At 44.3% G+C, this 15,729-nt stretch overlaps 1 protein-coding gene across 1 annotated transcript in view; it reads left to right on the plus strand.

The window, feature by feature from the left end:
• The window catches only part of ACIN1 (apoptotic chromatin condensation inducer 1), a 65,152-nt gene that overhangs the window by 6,532 nt on the left and 42,891 nt on the right, over positions 1-15,729 (plus strand). The window contains 2 exon segments of the mRNA XM_060780028.2: positions 13,193-13,258; positions 13,535-13,646. Coding sequence (XP_060636011.2) covers positions 13,193-13,258; positions 13,535-13,646 — 178 coding nt within the window.

The following is a 15,729-nucleotide window of genomic DNA, read 5'->3' on the forward strand; positions in this document are numbered from 1 at the left end:
TCTGAAGCTTTCAGTGCGCCTCTGTCCTAAGGACGCTTTGCTTGTTAGATGACAGGGATGTGCCCATGAGGTGGTGTGTCTTAGACCGCTGTAGATCTCAGTCATCTTGGTGTTAGTGCTTTACTGTGCATGTTGTCTCTGAGGTAATATTTAGCTTTTCATCTTACCTGTTGATGTGATTTGAACAGTTAATGTTTATGTTGCTAAAACCTTAAAATTAAAAGAAGTAATTAGTTCCACTGTATTCAGTTAGGCTTAATTCCTGGTAATTATCTTTCCAAAGTACATTTCAGGTGTGTTGCTTTCTGCTGATGGCAGGCAGATTTGGATTATTGGGGAGCTGGAGTGATGAGTAGGAAAAAGCTACCTAGTCACCTGTTGTTAGTTTACAACTTCTGTCATCTTTAACTATTAAATTTCCTTGGGGTGCTGTAACTCTCAGGATGAGCAGGAATTTAAACCCCAGGATGGGGTTTAAATTCCTGCTCACTAGGAAAATCCAATACATGATGTTGTTGTTATTGTTCGTGTTTTCAGTTTGCGTTTTCGGTTTTTCTTTATTGTAATTGTTGTTCGGGCTTGGCCTCATGTAAGCTGCTCTGAGTCCCCATTGGAGAGAGAATAGTGGGGTATAAATAAAGATTATTATTATTATTATTATTATTATTATTATTATTATTACATGACTCGGGGCAAGTCATCCTCCTTCATAGAATCATAGAGTTGGAAGAGACCCCAAGGGCCATCTAGTCCAATTCCATTCTGCCATGTAGTAAAATACATTCAAAGCACTCCCGACAGGGGACCATCCAGCCTCTGTTTAAAAACCATCAGAGAAGGAGACTCTTGTCGGAATCCCAGGCAGCAGAATATTCCACTGTCAAACAGCTCTTATTGTGAGGAAGTTCTTCCTGATGTTTACATGGAATTTCTTTTCCTACAATTTGAATCCATTGCTCCATTGTGTCTCTAAAGCAGGGGTCCTCAAACTTTTTAAACAGAGGGCCAGGTCAAAGTCCCTCAAACTTTGGATTCCGGATTATAATTTGAAAAAAGCATGAATAAATTCCTATGCACACTGCACATATCTTATTTGTAGTGCAAAAAAACACTTAAAAACAATATAATAATTAAAATGAACAATTTTAACAAATAGAAACTTATTAGTATTTCAGTGGGAAGTGTGGGCCTGCTTTTGGCTGATGAGATAGGATCGTTGCTGCTGCTGCTGTTGTATGCTTTCAAGTCGTTTCAGCCTTAGGTCGACCCTGAGCAAGGCCGGGTAAATGACATTGGGGGGCCGTATCCGGCCCTCGGGCCGTAGTTTGAGGACCGCTGCTCTAGAGCATCAGAAAACAAACACACTCCCTTCTCAATGTGACATCCTTTCAAAATAAAAACATAGCTATAATGTCAATTCCCAACCTTCTCTTCCCCAAGCTAAACATACCCGGCTCCCTAATCTGCTCCTCACAGGGCTTGGCTTCCAAGTCTTTGATCAGTTGGTCACCCTTCTATGGATGCGTTCAAGCTTGTAAATACATTTCTTGAATTGTAGTACCTAGAATCTTGTCTCCTGTGACATCAGTTGGGAGCTCCTCTCCCCAGCACCAACTACTGCTCTGGGACCAGAGTGAAGAGAGGGGGGCAGGAAGACAGTTCCACCTTGTCTCCTGCACTGTGCTAATTATATAATATAAATATAAATATAATATTAATAATAGTGTAATGTAGTACAAAATAATATTATAATTATATATTTTATATTACATGTAATATTACTAATAATATTACAGTATAATGGTATAGTACAGTATAGTATATACAGTATAGTAATATATAATACTAATATTGTGCTATGGTAATAATATTACTTGTAAGTCGCTCTGAGTCCCCTTTGGGGTGAGAAGGGCAGCATATAAATGTCGTCAAATAAATAAATATTCCAGGTGAGGTCTGACCAAAGTTGAAGAGAGCAGGAAGTTTTAGGGGAAAGTTTCAGTTTTGGGAGAAGGCAGTGGCAAACTTCCTTTGAACAAATCTTACAAAAAACTGGTGACAGCCAGGGATGTATCACAGAATAGAAAGCGTTCCCCATAAATTAAGTAGTTCCAGAATGCTAACCCCTGGCCCCAAATATTGGATTGAGATCAGGAGATTCATCTTCCAGTGCCATTAAACCCTAAACTTGCTCTAGCTGAACTTGAACTCTCTTACATGATTATTATGAGGGCAACATAAATGGGGTCACCCATGCACCTCTAAAGGAAATAATAATATTAATAATGTGAGGTGAAGGTGAGCATTGGGTAAGTTTTTGGAGGATCGTCATCTTATTCTTTAGCATGCCTATGGTTCAGTCCACATGAGTAACATAGATTTGGGTGGGAGCCATGTCTTTGCGTCTCAATCAAGAAAGAAAAGCAGAATATATAAATCCATATAATAATAATGATGGTGATGATGATGATGAACAGCTGCAGTTCACTAGGAATCATACCTGGGCACAGCTAGAGAGGATCTTTCAGCAATGAGAGCAAGACTCACAGCTTTGTGATTATGGTCCAGCTTGAGCCGCTGCATCTCGCTTTATAGAAATCAACCACCAGCAGAAATATCAATTAAGAGACAGAATGTGAAGATTTATTTTTGCTACATATGTCACAAAACAATTAAGTTCTTGGATAGACATATGGTGCACAGCGATTCTGTTCTGTTTGGTGATACATCCCTGGCTGCTAGCACAGTTCTTCCGGGAATTTGCGTCTTCTATGATCTGTTGTGTACTTTCTATTACTTTGCTCACATTTTGGCATTCTTTAGGCTAGGTTTGGGCATTACATTTAAAAATTAAACAATGGTCCAATTTTTTGAAGCACCTGCAACAAAGATCATCATCAGGAAGCTATATGCTTCTGCCAATAACCATTAGAAAACCAAAGGAGACGGTTATTATTATTAAACTAACTTCACTTTAAAAGTTGCAAATCATTTATTTCAGAACATTTTGTCCTTGCAGTAACTATATGAGTTAGGTTGAGACTTAACCTTTCTGTTATCAGCTACAATTTTATTCATTGGCAATGATCATCTAGGGACTCACAAAGTATAGACCTGGGAAAAGTTACTTTTTAGACAATACTTCCCAGAATTTTTCAGTGTGGGTATACTGTTTGGAAAGTTCTAGAATTGTTGTCCAAATAAATAACTCTTCCAAGCTCTTAAGGCAAAGGTTTCCCCTTGACATTAAGTCTAGTCATGTCCGACTCTGGGGGGTGGTGCTCACCTCCATTTCTAAGCTGAAGAACCGGCGTTGTCTGAGGACGCCTCCAAGGTCATGTGGCCGGCATGACTGCATGGAGCGCTATTACCTTCCCGTTGAAGATGTACCTATTGATCTACTCACTGTTTTATTTTTTCGAACTTCTAGGTTGACAGAAGCTGGGGCTAACAGTGGGAACTCACCCCACTCCCCAGATTCAAACCGCCGACTTTTTGGTCAGCAAGTTCAACAGTTCAGTGGTTTAACCCACTGCGCTACTGGGGGCTCCTCCAAGCTCTTATCCTGTATTAATCTTTGACCCTAATGATGCCTTACACCCCTGTTTGGAGATGGGGAAACTGAGGGTAATTCTATGCTTTAGAATTAATACAATTCAACACCACTTGAACTGCTGTGCCTCAGTGAGACCTTAAGATTGGTAATTTAGTGAGGCAGCACCTCTCTTTAGCAGAGAAGGCTAAGATTCTTGTTAAATTGCAGCTTCCCTGATTTTATAGCATTGCGCAATGGCAGTTTAAAGTGGTGTGTAATTGCACTACTTCGACAGAAATGTCCACCAACCAAGAGGACAGGAGGAGGAGCTTTTGTTAGGCCACAAGGTTTGCCGTAATTCAGAACCAATGAGTAAAACACCTTACTAGCCCATAGTGCCCTAGTGCAGTGTTTCTCAACCTTCCTAATGCTGCGACCCCTTAATACAGTTCTTCATGTTGTGGTGACCCCCAACCAGAAAATTATTTTTGTTGCTACTTCATAACTGTAATTTTGCCACTGTTATGAATCATAATGTAAATATCCTATATGCAGGATGTATTTTCATTCACTGGACCAAATTTGGCACAAATATTATTATTTATTTATTTATTTCTTGCATTTATTGACCGCCCCTCTCAGCCCGAGGGCGACTCGGGGCGGTGAACAGCAACAAAGAAAGACAGTGTACAGTGAATCACGACAATACAAACCAGACACATACAACACAACATATACTTATACTAAAAATCCGCTTCGTCAAGTCCTGGGGTCATAGCCAAAATTCGTAGTCCTAGTTCATTCCAGTGTCATTCCAAGATACACTCAGTTGAAGGCCTGCTCGAAGAGCCATGTTTTCAGGCCCCTACGAAAGGCCATCAAGGAGGGCGCCTGTCTAACTTCAGCAGGGAGGGTGTTCCACAGCCGGGGGGCCACCACCGAGAAGGCCCGCTCCCTCGTCCCCGCCAGACGTGCCTGTGAGGCAGGCGGGACCGAGAGAAGGGCCTCCCCGGATGATCTCAAGGCCCTCGTGGGCTCGTAGGCCGAGATGCGGTCTGCAAGGTATTTTGGGCCGGAACCGTTTAGGGCTTTGTAGGATAACACCAGCACCTTAAATTGGGCCCGGTAGCAAATCGGCAGCCAGTGGAGCTGGGACAGCAGGGGCGTTGTATGCTCTCTGCGTCCTGCTCCCGTTAACAACATGGCTGCCACGCGTTGGACTAGCTGAAGCTTCCGGGCCGTCTTCAAGGGCAGCCCCACGTAGAGAGCGTTGCAGTAGTCGAGGCGGGATGTGACCAAAGCGTGTACCACCGTGGCCAAGTCAGACTTCCCAAGATACGGGCGCAGCTGGCGCACGAGCCTAAGCTGTGCAAATGCTCCCCTGGTCACCGCTGAAACCTGAGGCTCCAGGCTCAGCGATGAGTCCAGGGTCACACCCAAGCTGCGAACCTGCGCCTTCAAGGGGAGTGCGACCCCGTCCAGCACAGGCTGTAACCCTATACCCTGTTCGGCCTTGCGACTGACCAGGAGTACCTCTGTCTTGTCTGGATTTAGTTTCAGTTTGTTCGCCCTCATCCAGACCATTACAGCGGCCAGGCACCGGTTCAGGACTTCGACGGCCTCCTTAGTAGCAGGTGGGAAGAAGTGACAGAGTTGGACGTCATCTGCGTACAGGTGACACCGCACCCCGAAACTCCGGATGATCTCACCCAGCGGCTTCATGTAGATGTTAAACAGCAAGGGGGACAAGATGGAACCCTGAGGAACGCCACAGGTCAACGGCTGTGGCGTTGAACAGGAGTCCCCCAGCAACACCTTCTGAGTACGACCCTCCAGAAATGACCGGAGCCACTGCAGAGCAGTGCCCCCAAGACCCATCTCTGCAAGGCGCCCCAGAAGAATACCGTGGTCGACGGTATCGAAGGCCGCTGAGAGATCCAGGAGCACCAACAGGGACACACTCCCCCTGTCTAGCTCCCGGCGCAGATCATCCACTAAGGCGACCAAGACCGTCTCGGTACCATGTCCCGGTCTGAAACCAGACTGTGCCGGATCCAGATAATCCGTGTCTCTCAAGAATACCTGGAGTTGTGAGGCCACCACGCTTTCCATGACTTTGCCCAAGAAGGGAAGATTGGAAACAGGCCGAAAGTTGTCCAATTTAGTGGGGTCAAGTGATGGTTTCTTCAACAGCGGCTTTATAACAGCCTGTTTTAGGCTCGCTGGAATCTTGCCTTCCCGAAGGGAGGCATTAACCACCACCGTTACCCACTCGGCCAATCCCCCTCTGGCCTCCTTCAGAAGCCAGGATGGGCAGGGGTCTAGGATGGACGTGGTGGGTCTCACTCCTCCAAGTACCTTGTCCACATCCTCGGGTTTCACAAACTGAAAAGAATCCAACAAAATCGGACAAGCAGGTGCTTGTGTCACATCCACGGAGACTGCATCTAATGTGGCGTCCAGCCCAGAGCGGATCAAAGCGACTTTGTCTGTAAAGAACCGAGCAAATGCTTCACAGCGCGCTGCCGAATTGTCAGGGCTCCCACCTGAGATAGGGGGAGTTAAAAGACCTCTGACAACCCGGAACAACTCCGCCGGACGGTTTTTTGCAGACGCAATAGTGGCCGCAAAGAAAGTTTTCTTTGCGGCTTTTATTGCCGCGGCATATGCCCTTAAAAAGGACACAAACCGTGTTCGGTTTGACTCGCTTGGGTCCGAGCGCCACACGCTCTCTAGAACCCTCTTCCTTCGCTTCATCGCTGCCAGCTCCTCAGTAAACCAAGGGGCTGGTTTAGCTCGGTTACTTGAGAGGGGACGTTCCGGAGCGATCTTGTCAATAGCCCTGGTCATCTCCCCATTCCAGAGAGCGACCAAGGCCTCGACATGATCACCTACCGCGGTGGCGGGAAACTCCCCAAGAGCCGTCAGGAATCCATTCGGATCCATTAGCCTCCTGGGGCGGACCATCTTAATGGGTCCTCCACCCTTGCGGAGGTTAGGGGGCGCAGTGAGCCTAAATCTAATCAGGAAATGGTCGGTCCACGGCAACGGAGAGATGGACAACTCCTCCACACCGCCACCCTGCTCCCATCCCTGGCAGAAAACCAAGTCCAATGTGTGTCCAGCACAGTGGGTGGGGCCAGTTATTTGTTGGGACAGCCCCATGGTTGCCATGGCGGACATGAAGTCCTGAGCCGCACCTGTGAGGGTTGCCTCGGCGTGGATGTTGAAGTCCCCCAGCACAAGAAGCCGTTGGGACTCCACCGCCAGGCTCGAGACCACCCCCGCTAGCTCAGGTAGGGAGACTGTAGTGCAGCGAGGTGGACGGTACACTAGCAGAATCCCTATTCTGTCCCGGTCACCCACCCTCAGGTGGACACATTCAAAATTTGTGGTCTGCGGGATGGGGCTCCTGGTTAGATGGATGGTATCTCTATAGACCACTGCGACCCCGCCTCCCCGTCCTCCGGCTCTTGGTTGGTGTTGCACGGAGAAACCTGGAGGACAAAGCTGGGAGAGATTTACGCCCCCCGCTTCATCCAGCCAGGTCTCCGTGATGCACGCCAGGTCTGCCCGCTCCTCCAGGATTAAATCCTGAATCCAAGTTGTTTTTCCGTTGACAGATCTGGCGTTCAACAACACCACCTTCAAGCCAGAGGGCCCGCTCACCTGGTTACACCAATTTACCTTAGGAGACCGATTGGGAATAGTTAATTTGGATAAGCGGTCCGAATTAGGCCGAATTCGAGGTCTCCTTCTCCCGCATCTCCTCCTTCCCACCACGACCTCTATGGGGGCCCCTCGGCTAGTGGAACACCTCCCTCCCTCCATGCCGCAGTCCAGAGCCCTGAGATTACATTCTCCTGCGCTTGTTGTTAGGTTTATTGGTTCTTGCCAGCATCCCCTCCCCCCCTCCTCCCCCCTCCCCACCACACCTTCAATCACAGGCTCCAGCCCACCTCCTCTTCCGCCCCCTCCAGTACACAAGAGTAACAGAGACAGTACACAAATGGGGGCAGGGGACCACATGGGTAGCAGCGATACAGATGGTAGTCGATGTTTCCGGCTGCTTCAATGGAACAGTTCTTAAAGTGCACAGATTTTAGGAGCAGCCCGTCAGTGATCGTAAATGATCGTATTTAGTCAGCAGCAACACACATTAATAACACACACGTTAATAAAGTGCTAGGTCTAAAGTGCTCTACTTAGCGATAATAAAGTGCGGCACAGAGGGACGGGAAAGGGGCGTAAGTGCTGGTGCAATCTAGCAGCAGGTGGCAGGCGCCTAAGTGCTCTATTCGTTCTTATCACAATGGAGACAGATGACAATAAATGACCAGGAATGTACTAGTTGGTATTATACGACTACCCCTTATGGGTGGAAATAGTGGTAGTTAACTAAATATTGCTATGACCCCGGTAAGTCTCTAGACGGTTGGTAAACCAGCGGATGGGCTTCCGGAGATGATAATTCGGGGATGGGGCAGCACAGATGGTCAATCACACTCTTGCTCAATAAGTAGCCGCGAAAAAGCCAGCATTAAAGGTCTACACAAGAATCTACAAAAATGGCCAGCAAAAGGTCCACACAACGGTCTACACACAGCGGTCTACACACAGCAGTCTACACACAGCGGTCTACACACAGCGGTCTACACAAGAGGTCAGTTCACATCATTTCATAGGCGAAGATGGAGAAGCCTAGCTGGCCCAACGGCCAGGAAGTGAGACGAACAAGCCCAGATGGAAGGGCCGCAGCAGGATGAACAAGCCCAGATGGAAGGGCCCAGATGGAAGGGCCGCAGCAGGATGGCAGCCGCGGCACGCCTTTCGCGGCGTGTCTCCTCCGTCTCCTCCTTCGTCGCAGCCGCAAACTGCCGGTCCGGGCCGCGCTGCGAGAATGGTGGCCGCAGCGGGCCTCCCTTCAGCTCGGTTCGGTCCACTGGCCAGACGGTGGCTGGGCCCAGCGCTCGGCGGCAAGGCAGTCGACCAGCCACAGGGCCAGCAGCCCCGATGGAACCAGGCGGCTGTCGTTGAAAATGGCGCCGCCAGAGGCGCCTAGGAGCACCATCCAGAGCGCCGCAGACATTCACCGGCTCAATAGAAATACTGGTGAGGTGAGGGGGTTTGGTTTTTTCATTTGGAAGTTGTAGTTGCTGGGATTTATAGTTTATTTATTTATTTATTTATTTACTTTGCTTGTATACCGCCGTTTCTCAGCCCGTAGGCGACTCAACGCGGTTCACAACAAGAGCAAAAAATCAGTCGTACAACATACAATATTTAAAACCATTAACAGCCTAATATACAAAATAATGACACATCAATAACAACACATTAACGTCTCATAACTAAAATCGTGATCCAATTCGTCATCCATAATTCCGTTCCTATATTCATCGTTCAATTGCACTATTTATCTGAACGCCTGTTCAAACAGCCAGGTTTTTAGTTTTCTTCGAAACACCATTAACGAAGGGGCTGATCTAATGTCCATGGGAAGGGCGTTCCACAGCCGAGGGGCCACCACAGAGAAGGCCCTGTCCCTCGTCCCCGCTAGCCGTGCTTGCGATGCAGGCGGGATCGAGAGCAGGGCTTCCCCAGAAGATCTTAGAGTCCTGGTGGGTTCATAGGCAGAGATACGTTAACCTAAAATAGTTAACCTAAAATCAAAGAGCATTCTGAACACCAATGATGGAATTGACCCAAACTTGGCACACAGTACTCCCATGACCAATAGAAAATACTGGGAAGGGTTTGGAAGAATCTCCTGGTATATAGTAATTGCTATTTTGAAAACTTAAGTTTCATTGTTTTGACAAAATATAGATAAACAATCTTTCATTTATAAACAGTTACTAATTAATCATGTTAATGTTCCCACGTTACATTTAATGAAGAATTTCCTGTAATATAGAAATTGTGATTTGCAATCTGCAGTTTTTGTATTTATTTATTGGGGATTTATAGTTAACCTAAAATCAAAGAGCATTCTGAACAGCAACGATGGAATTGAACCAAACTTGGCACACAGAACTCCCATGACCAAGAGAAAATACTCGGTCTGGTAGGCATTGACCTTGAGTTTGGGAGTTGTAGTTCACCTACACCCAGAGAGCACTGTGGACTCAAAGAAATATGGATCTGGACCAAACTTTCCATGAATACTCAATATGGCCAAATGTGAACACTGGTGGAGCTTGGGGGAAAATAGACCTTGACATTTTGGAGTTGTAGTTGCTACAATCAAAGAGCTCCTTGAAATCCACCAAGGACAGAATTGAGCCAAACTTCCCACACAGAACCCCCATGAAAAACAGAAAATACTGTGTTTTCTGATGGTCTTTGGTGACCCCTCTGACACCCATTCCAGACCCCCCCCAAGGGGTCCTGACCCCCAGGTTGAGAAACACTGCTCTAGTGGAATAAAAATAGTAAGTTACCAGCCCCACAGTTGCTTCCTGGGTTTCCTGGAATATTTGAAAAAGTGCTTAGCTATCCATTGACTGGTCTTGCAACCCCAGTTTCATATCGCGGAGGGAGAATTCACATTCTGCGTTCTAAATACATGTGTAAATACAGGTATGTTCTCCTTTTCAAACATACCTAGCAATTTAGTATCATGAAACAGATGACAACTAAATTTACTTTGTGTATGTGTGCACACGCCAAATGCCTTGTCATTGTGAGCACAGCTGCTTTGGGCAAGTGGAATTTTTTAATTATTGATCTTTTGCGTGAGACCAGTTGTGACCTTAGTGATGTTCTGGGGTTATAGCCGCAATGATTTTTCACAATTAATGGTGCTGGCTAGAACAGATGGAAGTTATAGGGGGAAAACATCTGGAGGGATATGGTTGTCTGCCTTTGAATTAGAGTACATCATGTTCCTGGGAGATAATGTTCCATGACAGCTTGGCATTCAGTCTGATTTGGGTACCATGTAGATTGTAAAGCTGTGGATCAGTGGCTGATAAATAACTTAAATTGTACGATACCTGGATTTGTTCAGAAGGCAAACAAACCCCTTAAACTAATTGCCTCTGTTCATTCAAATACTGTTATTTTCACCTATCCAAGTGTGCTATAGAATAATTTTTTAATCTCTTCTGCAAATGTAAAAGTGTGCAATAAAGGCTTAGCAGTTGCCGAGGCTTTTTCTAGCGTGCACTGGGCAGAGTGCTGGGTGGAGAGAGGGCATGTCTGTTTGATCTCACACATATGTGTTGTTTGTTCTGTTGGATGCGGACAGGTTGTTTACTGGACATCGTATTGAGGGATTTAATGAGTTTCCTTTGAAAATTTGAGATGAAAGGTGGAGGAGACAGAGATTCATCAGGTTCCCATTGGAAAATGTGGTTTCTTGGGAAATGCAATGAAACAACAAAGTCAACATCCATCTGTTGGGCTGAACTGTTTCAAACATGTAAGATTAGTTGGTAAAACCACAGAAAGAGGTTTTAAAAATAGATAGAACATCCATCGTATTCGGACAGACAAGCATATAATAACACCGTACTTACTTAAGCGATGCCCCGTATCCTGAGGATGATGGTCCTCCAAGTGTAGTGTCTTGGTGGTGGGTCTCTAGGTGGCTGTGAAGCCCTATTCTTAATCCACATGTTCTCCCGCAGTGAGGGCATCGGTTTCCAGGTGGAAGTCGGTTCTGGTCAGGGTTGGCTTGATGCGCCTTACTCTTGGTACGTTTCTCCCTTTTGCACTCCATTCGTGCCTCTTTGAATTCTGCAGCACTTCTGGTCACAGCTGATCTCCACTTAGAGTGTTCAAGGGCCAGGGCTTTCCTGTTCTTGGTGTCTATGCCACAGTTTTTAAGGTTGGCTTTAAGCCCATTTTTAAATCTCTTTTCCTGTCCACCATCATTACATTTCCTGACTTGAATTGGGAGTATAATAACTGCTTTGGGAAATGATGATTGGGCATTAGGATAATGTGGCCAATTCAGTGGAGTTGATTATATAGGTTGCTGACATCCTATATGCTGTCATTTAGCTGACATTTGTCCACCTCTCCCCCCAAGAGGTTTGCAGGATTTTTCAGGGGCAACGCTGATGGAATCTTTCCAGGAGTTGAGTGTGACATCTGTAGACAGTCCACGTTTCGCAGACATATAGCAGGGTTGGGAGGACAGTAGCTTTATAAACAAGCACCTTGGTCTCCCTATGGATGTCCTGGTCCTCATACTCTCTCTGCCTCATTTGGAAAAATGCTGCACTCGCAGAGCTCAGGCAGTGTTGTATTTCAGTGTCAACACCGTGTAACAAAATTTGAAACATTGTATGTTCCTTGTTTGAAGTGTTCAATACTTACTTTGAAAGTAGATGTTATACTCCAGAAACTTTGTTTTTGTGGCTGCCACAAACTATGTTGATGGTTGAGACTCAAAAGAGGTATTCATTGAAAAACTATAGCAAAATGTGCTGCAAGGTGTCCATGCAGTTTAATAAACCTTTTTAATGGTTTTATAATAGAACAAATTAGAAAATGAGATATGTAACCCAAGAACAAAAATCATGTTACATAGTGTAATTGGCAGCCTAGATATGAAAGACATGGTTGAGTCAAAACCCACGGAGAAGACATGAAAGAGAAGGTGCCATAAATTCTGGGCCCAAATAGTTGGGATTTCTGCTCTTGGGTGAGGTGACCATTGAAGGATTTGGGCAAGTATAACGAGAAAGGCAGGGCCAGGTTTAATTATTTATGCTCCCTTGGAGATGAGAGATAGAGGTTTAATTTTACCATTGGCTTCACCTTAAGACCTAGTAGCGATTTGGAAGTTGAGAGACATTGTTTCGGCCTTTTAATTTTACTAACCAACCTGATCACCAAAGAGCAGTTTCATTCACCAAACAATTATTGTACCTTTGAATTCAGTCATCACCAGGATAGTCAGTGCCAAAATTTTGGAGGTTTTCACTTAAAAAATGAATATGCATCTCAAAATGGTGATATCTTACTTAAAGCAATATTTGAGATTGTCTTCCCCATCTTCTGACTTTTCCCACTTTTTTTTCCAAACAACATGTGTTTGTGTCATTTGATGTCATTTGCTTTACTTATTATGAGATCAGGGATTTTCAGAGTTTCCACTATGGAAGCTGCTAGAAATCATATTTCTAGATCTCAGGGAGTATCATAACCAAACTTAGATCTCTAAGAAAGTACAGTGATCTTGTGAGCTCTTGGAAAAACGATACTAGGGTGTCTTATGTTTGTTTATGTTTATTTGATTTTGTTTTATTGATTTGTTATTGTTTACCATGTTTACCTGTGTCATATTAATTATCTGGATTATTTATTATGTACTTTTAGCATCAAATGGCTGTCATTTTGGTTGTGAGCCATCCTGAGTCCCCAGAGGGGAGATGGAATGATGGAATGGGATACAAATAAAATTATTATTATTATTATTATTATTATTATTATTATTATTATTTAAACCCAAACTGCCAGATTGGAAATCCAATTTCCATTTTGATTCCAGAATGCTTATAATTGGAAATTGGTATTGCTCTTGCTTGTTTCTTAGCAGGGAAGAGGCATTTCTTGATCGATTTAGATTGGTCACTGAATTGGGAGCAGGATCTTTCCAAGTGTTGTGGGGTCCTCTCATCTGGTCTCTTTTTGTCATTGCAGGCCCTGATGCTTGAAAACCTCCAGAAGCATTCAACCCCCCACACCACCTTCCAACCCAATTCCCAGGTGAAAGCTTCATTTGATTCTTTGGGAAACATAGTCAAGACTCCATGAAAAATATTTGATAAATGTGTACTTAAATTCATTCCCGTCCTTCATCTGGGGCTTGACATCAGGAACCCTCAAGTTCCCCTCTCCTGGCTTCCTTTCTGGAAGAATATTTAAACTCCTAGAGAGAGCTAGCTCCCTATTTTAGTAGCTGGACTTGCAGATTTCTTTGTGGGATTAAAACCCTGGTTGTTACTCCTCTGAGACCCACTTTTCTCTCTAATGTCCTGTTAGATTGGGGAGGAGATGAGCCAAAACAGCTTCATCAAACAGTACCTGGAAAAACAACAGGAGTTGCTGAGGCAGCGTCTGGAGCGAGAGGCACGAGAAGCTGCAGACCAAGAGAGTGAGTTCTGTTATTGTGTGTGTGTTCCTTCTCTCTTTTTCTTTCTCTCTCCTGCTCTTCCTCATAAGACTTCAGGGAAGTTTGTCTTTTGGAACCAAAGAATTAAGTCATGTTCCAGGATGCTGGCCTGGGGGTAATCTGGGAGGTGTAGTCCAAGGGGCGATTTTTTTTTTCCAAACTGTGGTTCTATTTGTGTGGCCTTTGCTTCTATAACTCAAGTGCTAGCAATAACAGCTCACCTCTGACAAAAAACAAGACAATTCTGTAGCCCAATGTATTTATTTTATACTGAGGTTTGTGTCATTTTCTATGGGGAAAATTGTACCAGTGCTCCATTCTCTTAATAGAAGTTATTGTGGACGATTGAAAATCATGCGTAGTTCATTTTTTTACAGTTCACATACTATCTTGTCAAAGAAAAAAAATATGCCATGCAGATTATCAGTAAAGAACAATAAGTTTACTCTTTGAAATGCAGACCAACGTATGTATATATACATTCATGTGGACAGTTGCACTGACTTACACAATATCTTTTGAGAGAGATTCAAATAGTCCTTAGGAGTTCATGTGAAAGGTCTTCTTCCAGCAGCCCAGAAGCAAAACCAGTCTTGGTAAGCTCCTTAACAGAAAACTAAATATGTAACTGTTGCCAGAACTCGCAGGCTCAGCTAGCTTCTAGGGCTTGGCCAAACCAATCAACTTTGTGCTTTGCCTTTTCAGTTAACACACTCACCAATGATTTTTAAATGCTCCAACAAATTTGTCCATTCAACCAGTGGCAAAGAAAAACTGTGAGGATCCAGATAATGCTAATGATTTGGGGAAATCGGTTTTTTAAAAAATGTGTTCATTTCAGATTTAAATGAATTAGGCAAAAACAAACCTATATTGAAATGATAAGCAGAAAGGTGGAGTAATGGATGTGCTGTTTTTGTCAGCTAATGCTGGCCTTTTCACCATTCTGGTTTTATTACAGGTTTTTTTTGGCTGTTTGTACTCTATCACTTTTATTGACTGCAGTAAGTTGGCTTGAGGTTGTTTTGAGTCAAAAGGCAGGGTATAAATTCCACAAGAAAACAAATAAATGTCTAGCTCAGAAGAGAAAGTAGATGGTCTGGCAGATAAAACAAGTGCTTACTCTAAAAATAAAATAATAATAGAACAAGCTCCACAGAAATGTTGAGTCAAAGATTATCTAGAGCTTTCTGGCTGCTGAATTCTGCACCAGTCCTCCAGAGATGTATGTGTAAAAACTTTGATCAAATCCAATTATTTCGTGGTGTCAGTTTGTCACAACCATGCAATAATGAAGGATGGATTATTAGACCATAGAGTTTAGACGAGGTATTGTGAAAATTCCCTTCACTAATTAGGAGGATGCATGGGTCGTGATAAAAGACGGAAACAGCTGAATGCCTTTGAAGCAATCCTCATTATTTCTGCTGTAATTATTTATCAAGAGTCCAGCAGGCCTGGTGACTGTGTGTTACAGGTTCTGCTGATTGAAATAGGCTTTTATGAATTCTTAAGTCATGAATAACAAAGAAGAATATTGTAAGTTTGGCTGGAAGAGCATAATTGCTGGGATATTTTGGAAGATTTCCTCTATAAGGATAATTTCCTTAAGCTTTGGTTTGAATGCAGATGTGCAACCCCGCAGTTGTTATTGGTGTTAATTTCATCCTTCCACCTTTTCATGGTGAGTTTTCTTTTCTGGGCTGTCTCCGTCTTCCCCCCTTCTTTCCCTGCTCCTTGCCACATGTTTTAAGAGGGGCAAGCAGGATGTAAATATTATTATCATCATTGCAATAGTAATGATTTTCTGCTAGTCGTTCCGTGCCCTTGAGTCACCCAGTTGGTTTTATATGCGGCTTTCCTCTCTTAAAAACGAACCACTTTGGGTCTTGTCTTAAGAGAAGCAAGCAGGATATAAATATTATTATTTTTATTGCAATAGTAATGGTTTTCCACTGTTTGTTCCAGGCCCTTCGGTCATCCAATTGGTTTTATATGTGGCTTGCCTCTCGTAAAAACGAGCTACTAAGGGTCTCGTCTTAAGAGAGGCAAACAAGGTATAAAT

Source organism: Anolis sagrei, chromosome 6 (genome assembly GCF_037176765.1).
Source record: "Anolis sagrei isolate rAnoSag1 chromosome 6, rAnoSag1.mat, whole genome shotgun sequence".
In the NCBI taxonomy this organism is placed as follows: Eukaryota; Metazoa; Chordata; class Lepidosauria; order Squamata; family Dactyloidae; genus Anolis; species Anolis sagrei.